Source organism: Phacochoerus africanus, chromosome 4 (assembly GCF_016906955.1).
Source record: "Phacochoerus africanus isolate WHEZ1 chromosome 4, ROS_Pafr_v1, whole genome shotgun sequence".
NCBI lineage: Eukaryota > Metazoa > Chordata > Mammalia > Artiodactyla > Suidae > Phacochoerus > Phacochoerus africanus.
This window is the reverse complement of record NC_062547.1, coordinates 5,794,150-5,816,835: the sequence shown is the minus strand read 5'-3', so window position 1 is coordinate 5,816,835 and position 22,686 is coordinate 5,794,150. Positions and strand designations below refer to the sequence as shown.

The following is a 22,686-nucleotide window of genomic DNA, read 5'->3' as shown; positions in this document are numbered from 1 at the left end:
TAGAGGCAAGTACACTCAGCTGATTCTCTGCTAAACGACCGTGAAAAGGCATTTTATCATCAGTAGATTGTGGCTGAACATTAGTTATCATTGTCATTATTGTATTCACTCAACCCATAAACAGGATCAGCAGTGAGAGATCGCACAGCCGTGGGTCCAAGTCTGGAAATTTGGGAAAGTCAGGAGGCCTTTAGATTTCCACATCCCAGGACCAAGGTCCCTTTAGATTTCCACATCCCAGGACTCACTCAGGCAGTGTTTTGAAGCAGGCCCAAGAGTCTCCCCACTGCCTGTGGCTTCCCTTCTCGAGCCTGTCCTGGGCTTGACGACGCCCTTTCATGCAGCCTGAAGTCCAGATGTCCCCACTGTGCCTGTGTGTCTAGGACTGTACCATCCCTGCCCTACCTCTGTGGACAAACCCCATCTAGAAATGTTCCCAGACCTTATTTCCCGGTGATCCTAGTGGCTGTGAAGGAATAAAAGGGTCCTTTGGTCAAAGTTAAGCAGATTCATTTTTTTAAGACCCACCACAACTTTCTTTCTTTCTTTCTTTCTTTTTTTTTTTGTCTTTTTGCCATTTCTTGGGCCGCTCCCACGGCATATGGAGATTCCCAGGCTAGGGGTCCAATCAGAGCTGTAGCCACCAGCCTACGCCAGAGCCACAGCAACTTGGGATCCGAGCCGCGTCTGCGACCCACACCACAGCTCACAGCAACGCCAGATCCTTAACCCACTGAGCAAGGCCAGGGATCGAACCCGCAACCTCATGGTTCCTGGTTGGATTCATTAACCACTGAGCCACGATGGGAACTCCAAGACCCACCAGAGCTTTCAATATGCCAATATGTACTTCGAATCCAGAGGGAATTCGGGAACGCAGGATGTAATGTTCCCCAAAGTTATCTGGCCACGGAACTCTTTTTCCAGGACTATCACCCAGGACTAACTTACAGGGCACACATTTTGGGGAATGCTGCACTTAGCTTCCTCATCCCGTCCTGAACGTCTTTGCTTTTTTTTTGGTCTGCGCCCAAGGCAAGTTCCCAGGCAGAGCTGAGGTAGTGACAACACGGGATCCTTAATGCACTGCACCACCGGAGAACTCCTGTGTTTGCTTTTGTTTGTTTTTTGCATTGTTTTTCAGGGCCAAATCCAAGGCATATGGAAGTTCCCAGAGGTCAAATTGGAGCTACAGCTTTGGGCCACAACCACAACCACAGCAATGCGGGATCTGAGCTGCACCTGCGACCCACGCCACAGCTTAGGGCAACGCCAGATCCCCAACCCACTGCGTGAGGCCAGGGATCAAACCTGCAACCCCATGGTTCCCGGCTGGATTCGTTTCCACTGCTACCACAGCAGGAACCCCCCCCCCCCCCCCCCGTTTGCTTTTTAAGAGGCTGATACTGTAGCATTTCAGTTAGCAAATTACAGCCTGAGACAGCGGCTTGTTTTTCTTTTCCATTTTGTTTTTCTTTTTACAGCTGTACCACAGCCATAGCAACACTGGATCGGAACATTTTCAACCTATGTCACAGCTTGTGGCAACAGTGGATCTTCAACCCACTGAGCAAGTCCAGGGTTGAACCTGCATGCTCTGGACACCGTGTCGGGTTCTTAACAGGCTGAGCAACAACAGTTACTCCGGCTTGTTTTTGCAAATAAAGTCTTCTTGGAACACAGCACTCCCACTTACTTAAATGCTGTTTCTAACTGCTTTCACACAATTGAAGCAAAGCTAAGGCTTGTGACAGAAACCATACAGCTCACAAAGGTTAAAATATTTAGTACCACCTGGCCCTTTAAAAAGTTCGCTGGCCCTGTTGCCGTGTTTCTTACCTGGGTTATGTGTAATTCCTGGAGAATGCAGAAGTAGGCCAGGAGAGAAGCCATATTATACATGCTAACGATAGCATATCTGCCTGGAGGGCCAGTTCAATTCAAAGAAAAGGCCTGTTGGAGTTCCCATCGTGGCTCAGGGGTTAACGAATCCAACTAGGAACCATGAGGTTTCGGGTTTGATCCCTGGCCTCGCTCAGTGGGTTAAGGATCCGGCCTTGACTTGAGCTGTGGTGTAGGTCGCAGACTCGGCTTGGATCCCGCGTTGCTATGGCTCTGGTGTAGGTCGGCACCACAGCTCATGGCAACGCCAGACCCTTAACCCACTGAGTAAGGCCAGAAATCAAACCCATGTGCTCATGGATACTAGCTGGGTTCATTGTGGCTGAGCCACAACAGGAACTCCACACATTTTTATATTAAAACAAATGTGGGAGTTCCCGTCGTGACTCAGCAGTTAACAAACCCGACTGGTATCCATGAGGTCCCGGGTTCAATCCCTGGCCTCGCTCAGTGGGTTAAGGACCAGCGTTGCGGTGAGTGTGGTGTAGGTCGCAGTTGAGGCTCGGATCTGGCGTGGCTGTGGCTGTGGTGTAGGCAGGCAGCTGCAGCTCTAACTCAACCCCTAGCCTGGGAACCTCCATATGCCGAGGATGTGGCCCTAAAAAGACAAAAAAAAAAAAAACAACCCAAAAAACAAAAAATAAAAATCGCGGAGGTATTACAGAGGAGAATGCAGGAGTTCCTGCTGTGGTGAAATGGGATCAGTGGCATCTCCCTTTCAATACCTGGCCCAGCACAGAGGGTTAAAGGAGCCAGTATCCTGCAGCTTCAGCATAGGTCTCAACAGCATCTGAGACCCCTGGCCTAGGAACTTCCTATGCCGTGGGGTGGCCAAAAAAGGAAAAATAATTGGAGCTCCCGTCGTGGCGCAGTGGTTAACGAATCCGACTAGGAACCATGAGGTTGGGGGTTCGGTCCCTGCCCTTGCTCAGTGGGTTAACGATCCGGCGTTGCCGTGAGCTGTGGGGTGGGTTGCAGATGCGGCTCGGATCCCGCGTTGCTGTGGCTCTGGCGTAGGCCGGTGGCTACAGCTCCGATTCCACCCCTAGCCTGGGAACCTCCATATGCTGCGGGAGCCGCCCAAGAAATAGCAACAACAACAACAACAAAAAAGACAAAAGAAAAAAAAAAGAAAAAAAAATTGATAACACTATTGGTGAGAGTGGGGAAAAAGGGATACTCATGCAATGCTGATGGTGATGCAAACTGTTACAACCTTCGTGAAGGGTAATATCCATTAAAATTACAAATGCTTATGCTTATTTTTTTGGGCCACGGCCATAGCGTGTACAAATTCCTAGGCCAGGGATCAAACCTGCGCCACAGCAGTGACCAGAGCTGCTAAAAGGACAATGCCAGATGCTTAACCTGCTGTGCTACAAAGGACCCTCCACAAATGCTTATGCTTAGCTATAATCCCACTCCAAGAAATTAAACCATAGAAATAATTGCCCATGCTAAATAGATGAACAAGGATATTTTTAGAGCACTGCTTTTGTCTGTAAATGTCCAATAATATGAACCTGGTTAAACACAATTAAAACACACACCGCGGAGTTACGCAGTGGCACAGCGGAAATGAATCCAACTAGTAACTGTGAGGATGTGGGTTTGATCCCTAGCCTTGCTCAGTGGGTCATGGATCTGGCGTTGCTGTGCACTGTGGTGTAGGTTGCAAACTCGTCTCGGATTCTGCGTTGCTGGTGGGGTGTAGCTATAGCTCTGATTTGACCCCTAAACTGGAAATTTCCATATGCTGCGGGTAGAGTCCAAAAAAGCAAAAAACAAACAAACAAAAAAAACCCCACACAGTAGGATACTATATAGTAATCAAAAAGAATACGGCAGCTCTATATGTATTGCTATGGAATGAGCTTGAGGCAAGTTAGGTGAAAAAAAAGGAAGGAGTGGCGTTCCCACTGTGGCTTAGCCGGTTAAGAGCCTGACATAGCGTCAGTGAAGATGTGGGTTTGATCCTTGGCCTCACTGTGTTAAGGATCTGGCATTGCTGCAAGCTTCGGCGGAGGTCGCAGATGTGGCTCAGATCTGGCATTGCCTATGCCACAGCTTTGGCTCCATTCAGCCCCCGGCCCGAGAACTTCCATATGCCATGCATATGGCCGTAAAAAGAAAAAAAAGAGAGACAAAAGGAATCGGAAAAACAGGGGAGAGTTCCTTGGTGGCCTAGCAGGTTAAGAATCTGGTGGTGTCACTGCTGGACTCAAGTTCAATCCCTGGCCCAGGAACTTTGCATGCTATGGGTGTGACCCAAACCAAACCAAACCAAAATGGGACAGCTGGTGCACTTACAAACATATGCATACGCTACACGGAATATAAGCTATAGAATTAGTTCTCACATAATCTAACCTGCCCCTTAGCACCTTGTCAGGACCCTCCAACCCCTCTCTCCTGCTGGCTCTGCTCCGCCCGCACTGGCCACCTTGCTTTTCTGGACATCCCAGGCACCCGCCTGCCTTAGTCGTCACGATCGCTGTCAGGAAAGTTGCCGTCCCAGACGCCCACCGCTCCCTCCTCCCCTCCTTCAAGCCTTTGCTCAGATCTCCCCTTCCTAGTGAAGCCTGCAGAGGACTACCCTAAAAAACTATCTCCGTCACCATTTTATTTTATTATTATTATTTTTTTGTCTTTTGTCTTTTTGTTGTTGTTGTTGTTGTTGCTATTTCTTGGGCCGCTCCCGCGGCATATGGAGGTTCCCAGGCTAGGGGTGGAATCGGAGCTGTAGCCACCGGCCTACGCCAGAGCCACAGCAACTCGGGATCCTAGCCGCGTCTGCAACCTACACCACAGCTCACGGCAACGCCGGATCGTTAACCCACTGAGCAAGGGCAGGGACGGAACCCGCAACCTCATGGTTCCTAGTTGGATTCGTTAACCACTGCGCCACGACGGGAACTCCCATTTTATTTTTAATTTTTTTGGCCATGCCCCTGGGATGTGGACGTTCCCTGTCAGGGATGGAACCCATGCCACGGCAGTGAAGATGCCAGATCCTCAACCCGCTGTGCCACAAGAGAACTCCCCTCCTTCGCCCATTTTCCCTCTGCTTTTTCTTTCTTCCACAGTGCTTATAACCCTCTAAGGGTTATTCGTGTGCTCAGGTACTGTGTTTACGGTCTGTTTCCCTCCAGTAGAACGTAAACTCTGCAGTAAAGGCAGGGGCCTTTGGTTTGTTCGGTGACAAAAGACCAAACATGAACACCTAGCAGGTGCTCAATATTTGCCACCCAAGGGAACAGAAAGACACTCAAGAAACTGGGAACAGGCGTTTCCTACGAGGAGAGCTGAGATCCTGGAGGTTAGGATGGTAAGACCTTCGAGTACTTTGCGAACCATGCGCTTGTATGAACTGATACAATTTTTTTTTTGTCTTTTTGCCATTTCTTGGGCTAGGGGTCTAATCGGAGCTGTAGCCGCCAGCCTGCGCCAGAGCCACAGCAACTTGGGATCCGAGCCGCATCTGCGACCTACACCACAGCTCACGGCCAACACAGGATCCCTAACCCAATGGGCGAGGCCAGGGATCGAACCCGCAACCTCATGGTTCCTAGTTGGATTTGTGAACCACTGAGCCACAACGGCAACTCCCGAACTGATACAAATTTAATGAAACACTTTAGCTCTACCAACAGGCTGCTGGAACTGGAAGGAGGGACGAGCTGGACCCAACCCCTCCATTGGATGGAGGAAGGGAAAGATGCAGAACAGTTAGGTAGCTTGCCTAAAGTTACACAGCCAGGATTTAAACTCACATGGACTAACTCCAGAGCACTGCTCTTAGCTCTTATGCCATAAAGCCTCTGGGTCTGGGGCCCGAATTCGCCAATCAAGTGCAGTGTGCTAGATTGAGGTGGGGTGTTCCAAAGGGGATGGTTTGCATCTGTCTGACATTTCCCATTGCAAGGAACTCCAAGGGACGTCTCAGTTCATCTGCAAATATGAGGTTTGGGCTGTACTGTGCAGAGCTTGGAAGAAATGAGAATACTGTGCTTGGGGCTTCTTTTCTGAGAACTTCATGGTCAAAAGAAAGTGTTAGTTTCAGTCCCTTGGTGGTTGGAGGTACCGTTTTTCAGAACCCTGCACTCCCAGACAGCGTTTCTTTCAAAGCCGTCAAGAGGCCCCGGATGAGCTGCTGGGTGGATGGCGGTGAGGGTGGGTTCTGAGGGCACCTGGCCTGGTCAAAGGGCATTGGGAGTGTTCCCAGGGGCTGGTAGAGACTGGCTGCTGAGCTTCCTGGACAGGGTGGGTGGGTGGGAGGCCCTCCCGGCCCGGACAAGGTGGCGGAGCCGCCGCCACTGCTGCAGCCAGTAGAGCATCTCCACTTTGTCCTGCTTCATCTTGTCCAGGTAGCGGCGCCCCTTGAAGGTCACTGGCTCGCCAAAGACTGACTCGATCTCCTCCAGGAGCGGAACCAAAGGAGCCTCCACTAGACGGAGCTTCCTGTGGAGATGGCTGCGGATCTGACTCTCCTCCAGGAAGCGACTCAGGCCCATGGCAGTCTTTTGGAAGAAGCGGTTAGGGTCGGAGGCTTGTCGCTCAAACCACTCCAGTCTCCCGAGCAAGATCTCCCGCAGCTGAATGGGCTGCAAGGCCCGCTCCCAGGCACTCACCAGGGACGGCAGCTGCCTGAGACGGGCGTTGGAGCTGTACTTGACGGCCATGTCCAGCCGGTCCTTGTCACGGACCTCAAGCATGGACCACAGCCGCTCCAGACGCTTCTGCAGGCTCAGGATCTTGGGAGAGTCTTCCAGCAGGTTGTTCTTCTTAGGTCCTAGCCTGTGCGCCAGCACCGTGTTCCAATCCCACTCTCCTGGCACAAAGTCTGGTTCGTCGTCTTCCAGCAAGGGAGGCGGGAGCTGGATCTTTAGGGTCTCTTGCACAGGGGTCACGGGCTCCGCAGGAACCTCCTCTTCATACATGTGGAAGATGACATGGAGGAAATCTGTCTCCTGGTTGGTGAGGTACCTGAAGTAGTCGTCCACAGACAAAGCGGTTTTCCACCAGTTCATCCACAAGGCCCCGTGGGACCGCTTCTCCCAGCTCTTTCTTGCTTGCAGTGACAGGAGGGAGGCCATCTTATCCGGGGGGTGCTGTAAGGTGTTGGCTCCCTGGGGATAAAGCCCAGCCAGCTTGGTGTTGATGCCGCGAGGCTGTTTTTCTTGATTTAGAAAAGCTGAGGACAGGAAGGCCGACCAGTCTTGAACGGCTGCAGGCTCCACCAGGGGCCCCTGGTCGAAAGAGAAGTGGTCTTTGGAGACACGAGTCATCAGCTCCTTGTAGATCTCCCCGATGCTACTGCCGACGGAGAGGTCCACATCCATTTCCTCGACAAGTCTGGGTTCCAGTTCGCCAGTCAAGTGGTTGTACAAGACTCCGGCCCCGTCAACGTGGAAGGAATCCACAAAGTTTCGCCCCGAGACCTGTACAGCGGCTGCCTGGACCACCTGATTTCTTAGCTTCAAAGTCACGGTCACCGGCTGTGCTTCAAGTGGAGGGGATGTGGGGGAGTGCTGCCCAGCCGCCTCATTCTCCTCCAGACCCTTCAACATTCTCTGCAGCTCTTCCATGTGATGTCCTGGGCGAGGGCGGTAGGTCAGGGCCCCCAGGAGCGGGGGCAGGCCTGAGTCCACCAGTGAGCAGCGGGTCCGATGCAATTCCATGTTCCTCATTATCTGCTTCAGGTCCTCAGCCACCGTGTCCCCTGCCAGCTCAGGTTTGCTCTCTGCAACCAGGACCAGCGTGGTTAAGGGTCGAGGAGAGGGCGGAGGAAGACCCAACTCATCTGCTAGCTTCCAGCCCTCACGCAGAGAGGGCAAGGACTGGCCCCTCTGGAGCTGGAAGGAGAGGGGCAAGTGGGAGGGGGCGGGAGCCCGGCTGGGGGGAGCCACAGAGCACGCAGGCAGGGACGCAGGCTGTGGAGAACCCAAGTTGCTTTCTCTCTTCTTCTGCACGGAGGACAGCCAGCGGAGAGGCTTCCTCCTCTTCAGCTGGGGAATGGACTTCAGTTCCTTTACCGGATCCAGTTCAGGCTCACTGACAGACTCTCGCGGGCGGCTGAGCTGGATGAGATCGTTCAGGCTGAGGTTGAAATTCGGAACTTGGGCAAAGCTAGGGCTCTCATACCACGGGATAGGGCAGAGCCTGAAAGCCTCAGGGGAGCCGCCCGGGCGCAGCCTGGACCCGCGGGCTTGGGCCTGCTCTTCCTTCAGCTGGGCGCGGAAGTCAGCGAGCAGCCCACGGTAGACGTCGGGGCTGGTGAGGAAGGTTGTGCATTCCCTGGCGAGGCTGGCGGCCAACCGGGTGAGCGTGGCTGATTCAGTGAAGACACTTGCAGGGGTCGACAGCATCTTCTGAAGGTGCAGGGAGCGTACGAAGAGCAGCTCGCTGCTGAGCAGCACGTAGACCAGGAGCCGCTTCCGCAGCCTCTGATTGTCCAAGTGGCTCAGACCAGGTTCCGCGGGGGGCTCCTGCCAGCTGCATTTTAGCTCGTCCAGGATGACCTGGGTGAAACAGAGTCGTACCTTCGCAGGCGCGCGCGCCTCCAGCCCGCTGCTGGCCAGCCGCTCCGTTACCTGGCGGCAGAGGGACGCCACCGTCAGTCGGGAGACGGGCAGGGGCAGCAGCATGGGGACCTCCTTCGGGAGGCGCTTCTCAGACTCTGTGTGCGTCGCCCTGCGGGGGAAGAGAGACAGTGGACGCAGCAACCGGTGGTAAAACCTCTGGAGCTCTGGCTCCGGCTTATTGGGCTCCATCTCAGGGCTGGCATCCCGGGCCCGGCAGGCGGAGCTGGCGGTTGCTGAGGCAACGATGGCCCGGATGCCCAAGTGCGCCTGCGCGGCCCATGCCCGCCGCAGCCTGGTGGTGGGTGGGGAGGCGCGGTGCCTTGTTTGCGCGCGCACCAGGAGGCGGGGCAAGGAGCGTCTTCCCGGGCTCCGCCTCCCCGCGGCGCTGTTCTGGGTTGGTGCTTGCCGACCGGGACAGAACGGGTCCTTCGGCAGGTGCCTGGGTCCAGGATGGCATCAGACTCGGGGGACCGCGAGACTGCCTGCATGGTGAGGGTCGAGGCCTCGTGTGGGGGCCTCGCAGAGCACAGAGCCTCGGCGTCTGGGGTGATCGTTAACTTGAGAATGGGGGAAGGAGCGGACGCCTGGGTTGGGGCCTGGGGCCCCGGCTCGAAACTGGAATGTGAGACCAACAGAGCCCTTGGCATTAATGTTGGGGGGTGTTGGTCCTTGAATGATCGTGAGTGATAATGAAGGAGCTTGAGGAGGAATCACGTGGGGCGCCATTACTCCAGGCCTTTGGGGGTGGTCATAGGGGAGATAGTGAAACAAAATCACGCAAGAAGGAATTTCCCAGCTCTTATCGACCCGTCCCTGCTACCTTTGCAGTTAGAGTTCGCGGTGCAGATGACCTGTCAGAGCTGTGTGGACGCGGTGAGCAGGAGCCTGCAAGGGGTGGCTGGTAAGAGCCAGATCCGAAAAACTTTTCTTCCAGTCTGGAGGCCTCTGGGAGGGACAGGAAGCTCTCTTAGACCAACCCTACTCCCATTTACAGATACAGAAATTGAAACCTGGGGAGAGACTGTTTTCAGAGAACCAGAGGCGGAGGCTGGAGTGCAGGGCTCAGGCTTGCCCAGCCAGATTCTTCTACTGCCTCTAATTGTCTGCCCCACTGGTGTCTTAAACCTCAGGTGCCTGGAGAGTGAGGAGGTAGGCAGAGCATAGCCCCCTGCAGGGGACGTTCCCTGGAAAACAGGCAGTTCTTGTTTGAGAAACAGCGTGATTTTTTTTTTTTTTCCTTTTGTGGGCTGCACCTGCAGCATATGGAGGTTCCCAGGCTAGGGTAGGGGTTGAATTGGAGCTGTAGCCTACACCACAACCACAGCCATAGCAACACTAGATCTGCAACCTATACCACAGCCCATGACAACACTGGATCCTCAACCCACTGAGCGAGGCCATGGATCGAACCTTTGTCCCTATGGATGCCAGTCAGATTCGTTTCCGCTGAGTCACGACGGGAACTCCAACAGCGTGTTCTTGACAGAGTAAACAGCTGCCCTGGCCATGTTCCATTCCAGGTGGCTCTGATTCTTAAAAGCCAGCTAACTGGTCTGGTGCCTACTTGGCACAGTTGGAAAGATCTGTGAAGGCAGAGCCACCAGCATGGCCCTGGAAATTGCCTGCCTTTGATTCTGTTAAAGATTTATCCAGTCCTGGAGTTCCCATCGTGGCTCAGTGGTTAACGAATCCAACTAGGAACCATGAGGTTATGGGTTCTGTCCCTGCCCTTGCTCAGTGGGTTAAGGATCCAGCGTTGCTGTGAGCTGTGAGCTGTGAGCTGTGTTGCTGTGAGCTGTGAGCTGTGGTGTAGGTCGCAGACGCGGCTCGGATCCGCGTTGCTGTGGCTCTGGCGTAGGCCGGTAGCTACAGCTCCGATTCGACCCCCAGCCTGGGAATCTCCATATGCCATGGGAGTGGCCCAAGAAATGGCAAAAATACAAAAAAAAAAAAAAAGATTTATCCAGTCCTTCAGCAGGTATAGACCAGATACTGGGGGCTTCTGAGGGAGGAGGGTTGACAGGTGTTTCAGGCACAGCCCCTGCCCTCAGGGAAGATGAACACACAGGCTTTGTGCTGTGAAGAGCAGGAGATGAGATGTGATGGGCTCTGAGGACAGCGGTGGCACTTGGCTCTGTTCGAGGCAGCAGTGTGTCATCAGTATTAGGTGGCGTGTGCTCCAAAGTCAGACTGTTTTGGGTTCAAATCCCCTCTTTGCCACTTAATGGCACCAAGACCTCATGCATATGATTTTTTGTGCCTCTGTTTCTTCAGCGTTTAAGTGGGCAAAGTTGGAGCTCCATCGTGGCTCAGTGGTAATGAACCTGACTAGCATCCGTGAGGATACGGGTTCGATCCCTGGCCTCTCTCCGTGGGTTCAGGATCTGGCATCACTATGAGCTGTGTGGAGGTCTCAGACGCTGCTCCCCCACATTGCTGTGGCTGTGGTGTCAGCCAGCAGCTACAGGTCCAATTCGATCCCTAGTCTGGGAACCTCTGTATGCACATGTGGCCCTAAAAAAACACAAAAACCAGAGCCTGGGACAGTTTTCTCAGCAGGTTTCCTAGGAACCAGGTAAAGACTTCTGGTGACTACATTTTGGGGCCTGGGTAACTGGAATCAGCTTGGCTTTCTCATGGGCTGACAGGGAAGTTGTAGTGTCCGGGGTGGGGTGGGGGGGGAGAGAGAAGGTGAGAGAGGAGGCGGGATAGAGTTAGATGGAGAGATAGGGATAGAGATAGAGAAAGAGATAGGGAGGAGATAGGGATGGAGGCGGGTTGATTTGCCTTCTCCGGGAGGCCTGGGCTTTGGGGAAGAGGGCTCTGCTCTCCTCCTACGGGTAAGTGGGAGGACTTCCCAGCCCCAACGCTCACTTCCTTGAGCCTTTATCACCCACCCTAGAACCATGCGGTTTTATCTTTTCTCCCTCTCTGGGCTCTGAACTAAACAGATATTGGCCTGGCCACACTCCATACCTGCCCAACCAAACGGCCGCTCACCTGGGGAGCCAGTCTTCCTGGTTCAGACTCATGTCAAGGGCTCAGGAAATGCAGCATTAACAAGGAGCTGCTCACTGGAGCCTTCACACTTTAGCTGCAGAGAAGCAGCTCTTCTTAGGAGACCCCAGTGCAGAGCAGGAACCCACCTGTGCCAGAGCCAGTCCATCAGGAAGTCTTGGCTGCTGTGTCTTTTTCCCTGCTTTGTTCTTCACATCCATCCAAGCCACTTCCCCGCTCCCAGACCTAAGGAGAACCTCATCTTTGGGCTCCCTGTTGCCTCTGTTGCCCCCTCGAATAGCTTTTGCACATAAAAGCCAGAGCGATATTTAAAATCGTACATCAGATATTGTCACTGCCCTGCTTAAAGTCTTCTAAAAGTAGGAATGTTTAAGAGCTTCCCGTGGGCCGGGCACTGTTCTAGGCGCTCTACGTGAGATGCTCATTTAGGCCTTCCATAGCCCTCTGAAGTAGGTAGTATTGGTACCTCCATTTGCAGATGAAGAAACTGAAAACTCAACAGAGAGGTTGAGTAAGTTGTCTCAGACCACACAGCTAGTGTGTGGCAGATTCAGGATTTCAACTCCGGAGCCCACACCCTCAACCGCTGTACTCTGTAGCCTCCCCTTGCATTAACATTAAATTCCCGGGATTCCCGGATGGCCTGGCAGTTAAGGACTCGGCATTGTCACTGCAGTGGCTTGGGTTCAAACCCTGGCCTGGGAACTTTTGTATGCCACAGGCACAGCCAAAATAAATAAATAAATTCAGATTCTTTCCTGTTTCCTGCAGGACTGGGCTTGATTGGTCTCCGCTTACAACTTTATGTCGTCTTCTTCTTCTTTTTTTTTTTTTTTTTGTCTTTTGTCTTTTTAGGGCTGCACCCGCGACATGCGGAGGTTCCAGGCTAGGGGTTGAATCGGGGCTACAGCTGCCGGCCTATGCCAGAGCCACAGCAACACCAGATCCAAGCTGTGTCTGTGACCTACGCCACAGCTCATGGCAATGCTGGATCCTGAACCCACTGAGCGAGACCAGGGATCAAACCCGCAACCTCATGGTTCCTAGTCAGGTTCGTTTCCGCTGTGCCACAACGGGAACTCCTTATTATTCTTTTTATTCCAGCTCCTGCCACTCTGCCCTTTCTCTTCTTAGAATGCAATAGATTTAAAAAGAAAAAAAAGGAAAAAAAAAACTCAATAGATGTTGTTTCTGCCTCCAGGTCTTTGCCCAAACTGTGCCTTCTGCTGGAATGCTCTTCCCTGGCTGCCCTTCGGCCTTTGCTTTAATGCTCAGAGGGACCTTCCTCGACCAGCTGGCCTCCTTGGCTCACGCCCTGTTGTTCCCTAAGACCCATTTCATTGACCACACTGCACTTTCCCACCCTTCCTCTGCGTGCACTGCTGTCCGCGTGCCTGCACTGGAGCCCAGGCTGCTTTATGGGGAAGCTGGCTTTCTCCTGCTATATCCCCACTGCCTGGAACGGGGCGTGTGGCAGGTGCTTACTGTACATCTGTGACATGATTGAGGAGGCAAGTGAGTCCCTCATGCTGCATGCTTATTTGAGCCCTGGGAGCCTTAGACAATCAGTTTTCTGGGGCCCAGCCCTACTTTCTGTGGGGCAAGAGGAGCAAGCCTTAGCTGTGGAGTTGGAAAGGCCTCTGAACTTTGTGATCTGAAGCCAGCTGTGTCACCCTCCAGCCTCATGTCCTCACCTGCCAGAGAAGGACAATATCACCATCTAGATGTGTGTGACGCTGAGCCCACAGCTCTGGGCATTCCCCAGAGGCTCAGGCCATCCTCCCTGCACCCCTTCGCATCCAGAGGCACCTTGGGTGGACTCAGGGCTCCAAGGCTGTGTGAAGCAACTGGCAGTTGGGTTATTCGGAGGCTTTCCTTCTCACAGAATTGCCCTGTACTTGCAGGGGGGCGGGGGTGTGGGTGGAGGAGATGGGTTTACGGCTTCTGTCCCCTCCCCCAGCAGGATCACTGAGCAGTGTGGAGGCCAACCCGGAGGCCAGCCCGAGGGACCATCTGTAACCCCAAGCCTAATATTCAGGTCTCTTGGGTGCTACCTCCTCCCAGGAGCATCTCCCCTTTTTGCCCGGAGCTGGAAGGAATCTGACAGCTGTGGTTCCTAGTCTGTACCACAGGGACTCTTATTCCCTTCTCTGCCTGAGGGTTAATCCAAGTGGAGTCTGGGTTCTCCCCTAGCCTGTGAGCTCCCTGAGGAGCCCCCCCCCCAAGCCTGGAGGCAGGGAGCTGCTTCTCAGGGTGACCTGTGTTCAGCAGAAGTGCTCAGGTGAGTCCCGGTCCTGCAGGTTGCTGCAGTGTGACTTGAGCAAGCAGCTAATTCCTCCGTGCCTCAGTTTTCTCACCTGTAATGTGGGGATAACAGTGCCCAACTCACAAGGTTTCTTGAGTTAGCGCAGGTAAAGGAAGAAAAAGCTCACAGTGCCTGCTCAGTAAATGTTAGCTTTCATGACGATGGTGAGAGCCCCCTTTTGCATGTGCGTCAGCTTCATAGAGATATAATTCACGTCGTACAATCCATCCGATAAAGTATACAATGCAGTGGCTTTCGTGATCTCATAGAGCTGTGCATCCCTTACCACCATCAGTGTGACATCTGATCACCTCCTGAGCAAGTTGCACCCTTCAGCTATCAGCCCCTTATTCCCCTAGTCCTTAATCTATTGCCTAGCTCTATAGATTTACCGATTCTGGACATTTCATCCAGAATGAAGTCATCTAATATGTGGTCTTTGTGAGTGGCTTTCATTAGCATAATGTCTGCAAGTTTCATCCATGCTGTAGCATTATCAGTGCTTCATTCCTTTTTATGGCTGAATACTATTTCACTGTATGGGTGCTCATTTTATTTATCCATTCATCAGTTGATGGACTTTGGGGTTGTTTTCATCTTTTGACTACCATGAATAATGTGGCCATTGATAGCGCACTTTTTTTTTTTTCTGGCCAAGCCCACGGCATGTGGAAATTCCCAGGCCAGAGATCAAACCCACGCCACAGCAACAACCTGAGCCACAGCTGTGACAATGCCAGTGCTTCAATCCACTGCACCGCCAGGGATCTCCTGATAGCCTACTTCTATAAAAACATTTTAATTTAATTTTTTTTGTCTTTTTGCCTTTTCTAGGGCCACTCCTGAGGCATATGGAGGTTCCCAGGGTAGGGGTTGAATCGGAGCTGTAGCCACCGGCCTATGCCAGAACCACAGCAACGCGGGATCTGAGCCATGTCTGCAACCTGCACGGCAACGCCGGATCCTTAACCCACTGAGCAAGGCCAGGGGTCGAACCCGCAACCTCATGGTTCCTAGTCGGATTTGTTAACCACTGCGCCACGATGGGAACTCCCTAATTTAATTTTTTTTTTTTCCTTTTTTGGGCTGCACCTGCAGCCTATGTAAGTTCCTGGGCTAGGGGTTGAACCAGAGCTGCAGCTGCTGGCCTACGCCACAGCCAGAGCAATGTCAGATCTGAGCCACATCTGTGAACGACCCACAGTTTGTGCAACACTGGATCCTTAATTCGCTGAGCAAGGCCAGGGATGGAACTCACATCCTCAGAGATAGTATGTTGGGTTCTTCACCCACTCAGCTACAATGGGAACTCCTATAAAAAAACATTTTTAAAAGAATTAATCTATATTTCAAAAGTTATAAATAATGCCTGGCATGTAATAAGGACTCACCAATCCCCAGGGGCGAGGCGGCGTTATCCCCAGTTTATTTATAAAGAAACGGGTCAAGTGCCATATACAGCTAGAAGGCGGCTTCAGAACTTGCCTTGGGCCATAGGTGCTGCCCTCTGCCCCCTCTCTTCTCCCAGGTATCCAGAGTGTGGAGGTACAGTTGGAGAACCAGATGGTCCTGGTACAGACCACCCTGCCCAGCCAGGTGGTGCAGGCCCTTCTAGAAGACACCGGGCGGCAGGCAGTGCTCAAAGGCATGGGCAGTGGCCATTGGCGTGAGTACACTATGGCCTTGGCCTTGGCCTCTCTGGGAAGGAAGTGGCCTGGGTGTGATGCAGATCTAACGCTAGGATTTGGGGGCTTTGGCTTGGGGTCGGTTTGGGGACCATGTGTAAGTTAGGTGGGGCTCCCCGTGCCCTTTCCAAGCAGATGAAGGGGTGGGGCTGGGTGAGGTGGTGAGCCAGCCCTGGTGTCTGATACCCCACAGAGAATCTGGAGGCCGCGGTGGCCATTCTGGGGGGCTCTGGCCCTGTGCAGGGGATAGTGCGCTTCCTACAGCTGACCCCTGAACGCTGCCTCATTGAGGGGACCATTGATGGCCTGAAGCCTGGGCTGCACGGACTCCACGTCCATCAGTTCGGGGACCTCACAAGGAACTGCAACAGGCAAGTCCTCTGTCACCTCCTGATAGGATCATCCTCGCCCCAGTGGTGCACCCACTGTGCGCAGGGGGCTGTCCTCAGCCCTTTACACACTCTCACATCTGGCCCTCTCAAGTACCCTCAGGGGCTGATACACAGGCCCAGTCTACAGATGAGAAAACTGAGGCTCCAAGAGGTTAAATGGCTGGTTAAAAGGCCCTGGAGCATGTACATGGTAGAGTGGGGATTTGAACGAGAATCAGACCTTGACACTCCTGCTCGTAGCCGCCTTACTGCCTCCAAGGTGGCAGGTGACTCCTGGACAGAGCGGGGTCAGATCTCCATGTCCCAGTGTGTGTCACCCTGTCATGCAATGACTTGTTTACTCATCTCTGTCTCCCTTGGAAGCTTATTGAGGGCCAGGTCCCATAACCAATTCTTAGTGCCCTCAAACCAGAGCCTGGCACAGAATGGGCCTGTTTGTTGAATGAACGGATGGATGAATGAATGAATGGAACAAATGTAGCTCAAATAAGAGTTTGGATCACCTGGCCCGTGAGCCGTTGTTTCACTGCGCACGTGCTGTCTTTTCTTCTTAGCTGTGGGGACCACTTTAACCCTGATGGGATGTCTCACGGGGGCCCCCAGGACTCTGACCGGGTAAGTGTTGGTCTGGGTGAGCCTTGGGCTGAGAGAGGACCCAGGGTCTCAGAGGCAGGGCAGGCAGCTCTTGGGTCCTGAGAATGCAATTCCTTTTTGGTGGGTCTTTTTCCCTCACTTTATTTTGTTCACTTTAGGAACATTTATTGACATTTTCTGTGTTCAAGGCCTGCCCCTTAAGACTCACGGTCTGGGGAGTTCCTGTTGTGGCTCAGTGGGTTAAGAACCCAACATAGTGTCTGTGAGGATGCGGGGCCAATCCCTGGCCTCGCTCAATGGGTTAAGGGTCTGGTGTTGCCATGAGTTGCGGTGTAGGTCTCAGATGTGGTTTGGGTCTGGTGCTGCTGGGGCCATGGCATAGGCTGGTAGCTGGAGCTCCAATTCAATCCCCAGTCCGGGAACTTCCATATGCCGCAGGTAGAGCCCTGAAAAAAAAATAATAAATAAAGACTCCCAGTTAGGTGAGAGAGGCGACGGAGAATTTGCTGGTTGCAGTGCAGGGAGGCCCTGGGGGCCCAGAGCAAGCACCTGATGCAGCCCGAGGGGCACGGCAGGGAGAGAAAGCTTCCTGGAGAAGGTGATAGTGGGGAAGTTAAACGTTTTGCCTAAACTGAAAAAGGCCATCCTGGAGTCCTGTGTGGCTGAGCAGATTAAGTATCTGGCATTGTCACTGCAATGGCTCGGGTCCCTGCTGTGGCATGGGTTTGGTCCCAGGAACTTCCAAATGCCTTGGGTGCAGCCAAAAAAAAAAAAAAAACAGGCCAGCCCTGGGAGTTCCCTGGAGGTCTGGTTGTTAGGATTTGGCACTTTCACCACTGCAGCCTAGGCAGTCCCTGGCCTAGGAACTAAGATCCCCCACATGAAGCCACTGCACACTGCAGACAGACAGACACACACACACACACACACACACCCATCCCTGAAGCTGCAGCTCCTGACCCTGGAGTCATTTTGCACCAGAAGATTGTTTCCCCATCGGCAGAGTCGCGTGCCGCCTTGATGATTTCTGTCTTCTCTGAGTACTGCTTGTTCTCTTAGTTACTCAGCGTTGTGTTTTGTTTGTTTTGTTTTCTTTTTGCTTTCAGGGCGACACTTGCAGCACATGGAGGTTCCCAGGCTAGGGGTCGAATCGGACCTGTAGCTGCCCGCCTATGCCACAGCCACAGCAATGCGGGATCCCAAGCCGTATCTGTGACCTACCCCACAGCTCACGGCAACACCGGATCCTTAAACTACTGAGCGAGGCTGGGGGTCGAACCCCTGTCATCATGGATGCTAGTCAGATTCATTTCCGCTGAGCCACGACAGGAACTCCCTGGATTTATTTCTAACAAGAAACTCAGTATTGCAACAGAGAGCAGAAAACCAGTGCTTCTAGCCATAAGCGGAGAATCCTTGTAAAAATAAATCATTGTAGGAGTTCCCTCGTGCTCCTCAATGTAGGAGCAGGTTAAGGATCTGGTGTTATCACTGCAGGGGCTCTAGTCGTTGCTGGTAAGGGTTCAATCCCTGGCCCAGGAACTTAAGCAGCCAAAACAAAACAAAACAAAACAAAAAAACCCAAAACAGGGACCTGCTAGGAACTGCAGCCTGCTATATTATCTTTGCTAGTGATTAGCAAATGTTAGCGAGGCGTTAAAGATGTCTCAGTGTCACCCTGAAACTGTCCTAGATGACCTCCTGGAGGCCCGCCTCGCTCGGGGATGTGTGTGGTGCTTCCTGACGCCGTGTCACACACACCTGATTCTGTCCCCGCCTCGTGTTCCCTGTCATGGAGATTCGGCACCAGGGCAGACAAACGAGAGCAGGATATGTGTTTCTTTCTTTTTTTTTCTGGGTGTCAGTGTTTATTTTTCACCCCAACCCCCTTCCGAGTCTCCTCTTATTTTTTTTTTATAATGATATTTATTTTTTCTATTATAGTTGGTTTACGGTGTTCTGTCAGTTTTCTACTGTACAGCAGAGTGACCCAGTCACACACACACACACACACACACACACACACACACACTCTTTTTCTCACATTATCCTCCATCGTGCTCCATCACAAGTCACTAGATATAGTTCCCAGTGGTATACAGCAGGATTGCATTGTGATGTGTTTCTTAATTCATGTAACTGATTTTTTTTAAACTTTTGATAGCTCTGTCACATTTCTTTTTTTTTTCTTTTCCTTTTTCTTTTTTCTTTTCTTTTTTAATATAGGTGCACCTGCAGCATATGGGAGTTTCTGGGCTAGAGGTCAAATCAGAGCTGCAGCTGCAGGCCTGTGCCATAGCCACAGCATCCACGACCTACACTGCAGCTTGCGGCAATGCCAGATCCTTAACCCACTGAGCAAGGCCAGGGATTGAACCCGCATCCTCATGCAGGTTGGGTTCTTAACCCACTGAGCCACAATGGGAACTCCTCCATCATGTTTCTAATGGTCAAAAGTTTTTACTTACTCCTCACCTCCACCCCCTGACCCTCGAGAGCTGGGGAGGCCTTTCTGTTGGGTCCATCTTGCAGCACCGTGCTAGCATTTGTGTATCAGTTACCTCTAAATAAGAATCAGATGACTCCAAACTTTGGGGTTTAAAACAACAAGGATTTGTCATATCATTTTCATTGGGGCAGTTTTCAGGGCAAAGCTTAGCTGGGGGCCTCTGGATGAGAGTCTCTCAAGGCTCAGTGTGGGGAGGACCCACTTCCACGCCCATGCACATTGCTCTTGGCAGGCCTCAGGGCCTCCCTGGCTGTTGGCCAGAGACCTCTGTCCTTTGCCACGTGGGCCTCTCCCTAGAGCAGCGCACAGCCCAGCAGCTCGCTTCCCTCAGGGCAAGTGAGTGAGAGAAAGGACATCCAAGTCTGAAGCCACCCTTTTTTTTTTTTGGCTACACGTGAAGCATGTGAAAGTTCCCAGGCCAGGGATCGAATCCGTGCCAACCCAAGCCACTGCGGTGACAATGCTGGGTCCTTAACCCACTGCACCACCAGGGAACTCCCTGAAGCCACACTATCTTGTAAGCTAATCTTGGTGGTGGTGCCAGGTCTGGCCCACACTAAGTGGTGGAGTGTCATGGTGTGAACCCAGGGGGTGCATCTTAGAAGCTGTCTTCCTCCTTGAGCCTTGAAAGGTGCTGAGCAGGCAGGTGGAGAGGGCAGAGTGGGAACAGAGGCTCAGCAGAGGGTGCTCCAGAGACAGAGCCCTGGGGGCCTGAACCGGCAAGAAGGCGGTCTGGAAACGGGCAGCCCTGGGCCTCTTAGGAAGTGGAGCTTCTGAAGTGCAAGAGGCCACCTTGCCACCTATCGCTTGGCTTGGGCCCCTCTCTGTTGGACCCAAGCCCTTGATTCGGACGGAGGAAGACTTGAGCAAGAGCTGTGTGTCCAGGCCGCCAGGATGACTGGCACATTCCTTTTGGGTTTCTGCCTCTGGTTTTGCCCAGACGGAAGTGAATTCAGTGTGGGAGCTCACATCCAAGCCTGGCTGTCCCTTTGCACATCTCCTAACTGGTTTCTAAGCTTCCATCCCCTCTCTCCCCTAGTCCCTCCAATACACTGTACTGGAGGAAGTGCTCCTTGTCATGCCCCTGGCCTGAAACCTTCTTGGCCCCCCAGTGCCCGAGGGTACAGACCCTGCAATGGCTGCTTGGTGTGACATTCAGTGTCACCTGGCCCAGTTCTTCCCACCCGTGGGCAGGTGAGGGACTAGAAAGGCTGCCTCTCCCGACCCCCTGCCACCCCAGGTTACTCCTCTGAGCCACACACCAGGCCACTCACTCCCTCTGCCCAGTCCTGGAAATACCTCCCTTTCCTTTTTTTTTTTTTTCCTTTTTTCAGCCACACCCGTGGCATTTTGAAGTTCTGGGGATTAAATCTGAGCTGCACCTGTAACCGACACCACAGCTGCAGCCACACTGGATCCTTAACCCACTGCGCCGGGCTGGGGATTGAACCAGCAATACCGCAGAGACAAGTCAGACCATTAACCCGCTGCGCCACAGTGGGAACTAGCCTCCCCTTCCTTTATCTTTCTCCCATAAAAGGCCCAACACCAGGCATCACAAAAAGTGCCAGATATAAGCAGCAGATGTCCCTCAGGAGAACAAGATAAAGCAGAGTGGCTCGGGAATTCCTGTCATGGCTCAACAGGTTGAGAACCCTGCTAGTATCCCTGAGGACACAGGTTTGATCCCTGGCTTCACTCAGTGGGTTAAGGATACAGGGTTTCTTCAGGCTGTGGTGTAGGTTGCTGATGTGGTTCAGATCTGGTGTTGCTGTGCCTGTGGCTGTGGCGTAGGCCGGCAGCTGCAGCTCCAATTCGACCCTTCTTCTGGGAACTTCTATATGCCATGGGTGCAGCCCTAAAAAGAGGGAAAAAGAAAAAGCAGAGTGGCTTTTCTTGCAGCTTGTTGTCAGCCCCATCACATGGTGACATGTTTTGTGACGGTGCTTTGCAGCAAAGCCGGGTGTACCAGCCCACACTGGCATAGGCTCTTACCTCTGCCCAAAGTGTCAGGTTGGGGACAGTTTATTTACACAGCAAGACGTGGGTCTCCATGACTCATTGGTAGGGTCTTATCGGCAGAAAACCCACTCACTATTGTGCTAACCCTGTGCTTTGTAATCACTGGTCTGTCCCAGGTCTGGCTCCCCACTGTCTCTGACCCCCTCGAGGGTGGTTGACCATATAGTGCATATGCCTGCCCCCACCCAGCTTGGCAGAGGGCGTCTGATGCAGGAGGTGCCCTGTAGCTGCCTTAGGACATTTTTATTACCTTCAAGAGAGTAATAAAGGTGGGCAGAGCCGGGTCTTAGAGGCAGGAGACGCCCTTTGCCCCTTGTGTTTCTTCTCTCTGTTCCCGGAGGCCAGCAGCAGGGAAAGGTCAGCTGTCTCTGAGGGTAGGAAGCCAAGCTTGGCCACCTCAGGCCCAAGGAAACTGTAAGCGGCCAGGGGCTCACAGAGGCAGTGGGAGGCTGGAGAACTGGGCTTGGAAAGAAGCAGGAACGAGGCTAGATCCTAGTCTGGCATGCACCCTGGCTGCCGCCTTGTAGGAGAAGCAGCCTGGTCAGGTGGGCGCAGCTTCCTAGGAAGGGGCTCACAGCTATTTTCCATGTCATTCCGCCCAGAATTTTAGTTCCAGGCAGGGAGAGTCCAGTTGCCTTCCTTGTGGCCTGAGCTGTGCCTTCATCCTACCTTGCTGTCCCCGCGGGATGCTGGTACTTTGGGGAAGGGGAATCAGATTCTGGGAAGCCAAAAGGTAGCAGCTGTACGCCCCTCCCCTCCCCCCCGGCCCTGTCTCACTGCAGCACCGCGGGGACCTAGGGAACGTCCGTGCTGATGCTGATGGCCGGGCTGTCTTCAGGATGGAGGATGAGCTGCTGAAGGTGAGGTGGGAAAGAAGGTGGGGACCTTTCCTAACAGGTCCACTGTCTGAGGCCGTTATCTCCCCTCAAAGGTGTGGGATGTGATTGGCCGAAGCCTGGTCATCGATGAGGGAGAAGACGACCTGGGCCGGGGTGGCCATCCCTTATCCAAGATCACAGGGAACTCGGGAGAGAGGTGAGCGCTCTGCCCGCCCGCAGTGCACGCGGAGACCTGGAGGGGCCAGGCAGGTGCTCACCTGGACCGCGTGCTCTTCCGCAGGTTGGCCTGTGGCATCATCGCTCGCTCCGCAGGCCTCTTCCAGAACCCCAAGCAGATCTGCTCCTGCGACGGCCTCACCATCTGGGAGGAGCGAAGCCGGCCCATCGCTGGCGAGGGCCGGAAGGAACCAGCCCAGCCCCCCGCCCACCTCTGAGCACAGCCTGTCACTCTCTCTGTCCACCCTGCCGAGCGCTGTCCACTTCCAGAGAGAGGCCCTGCTCGCCCGGTGCCAGGAGACCTAGTGTGCAGGAGGTGGCCGTGATCTTCCCTTGGCAAATTAAAGTATTATTTTCATATAGAACTGTGTGTTCTGTCTGTGCTCTCGTGTCCTTTAATCAGCTTCGTGAGCGCAGTCCCTCTGCCTCTGCTCTCCTGTCTAGGGCCAGTGCTTGGCTTTGGAGGCGAACGAAACTAGCTTCAAATTCACCCAGCTCTCGAGGGCCACATGCTTCTCAGGGTCACATTGAAGGGCCATAGCAGACATCTCTCTCCTTGTGTCCTGTCCCCCTTCCTTCATCATGTCCAGTTGGGACCAAAATGGACACCAGAGCCATGC

General features: G+C 53.2%; 2 protein-coding genes across 3 annotated transcripts; one reads left to right on the top strand and one right to left on the bottom strand.

Annotated features, from left to right (window-relative positions):
- Positions 1-5,515: 5,515 nt before the first annotated feature.
- CCDC87 (coiled-coil domain containing 87) lies at positions 5,516-8,776 on the bottom strand. The gene has a single exon (XM_047775167.1). The coding sequence runs from the start codon at positions 8,673-8,675 to the stop codon at positions 6,102-6,104; it is 2,574 nt and encodes an 857-aa protein (XP_047631123.1). The 5' UTR covers positions 8,676-8,776; the 3' UTR covers positions 5,516-6,101.
- CCS (copper chaperone for superoxide dismutase) lies at positions 8,750-22,431 on the top strand. Of its 2 annotated transcripts, XM_047775169.1 has the most exons (8): positions 8,825-8,975; positions 9,315-9,387; positions 15,338-15,475; positions 15,688-15,865; positions 16,441-16,501; positions 21,794-21,871; positions 21,943-22,046; positions 22,131-22,431. In XM_047775169.1, exons 1-8 carry the CDS (start codon positions 8,937-8,939, stop codon positions 22,282-22,284), a joined length of 825 nt encoding a protein of 274 aa, XP_047631125.1. In that variant the 5' UTR covers positions 8,825-8,936; the 3' UTR covers positions 22,285-22,431. The 2 variants fall into 2 exon arrangements, with proteins under 2 accessions (XP_047631124.1, XP_047631125.1); XM_047775168.1 differs by lacking the exon at positions 9,315-9,387 and having other exon boundaries at positions 8,750-8,975.
- Positions 22,432-22,686: the final 255 nt, after the last annotated feature.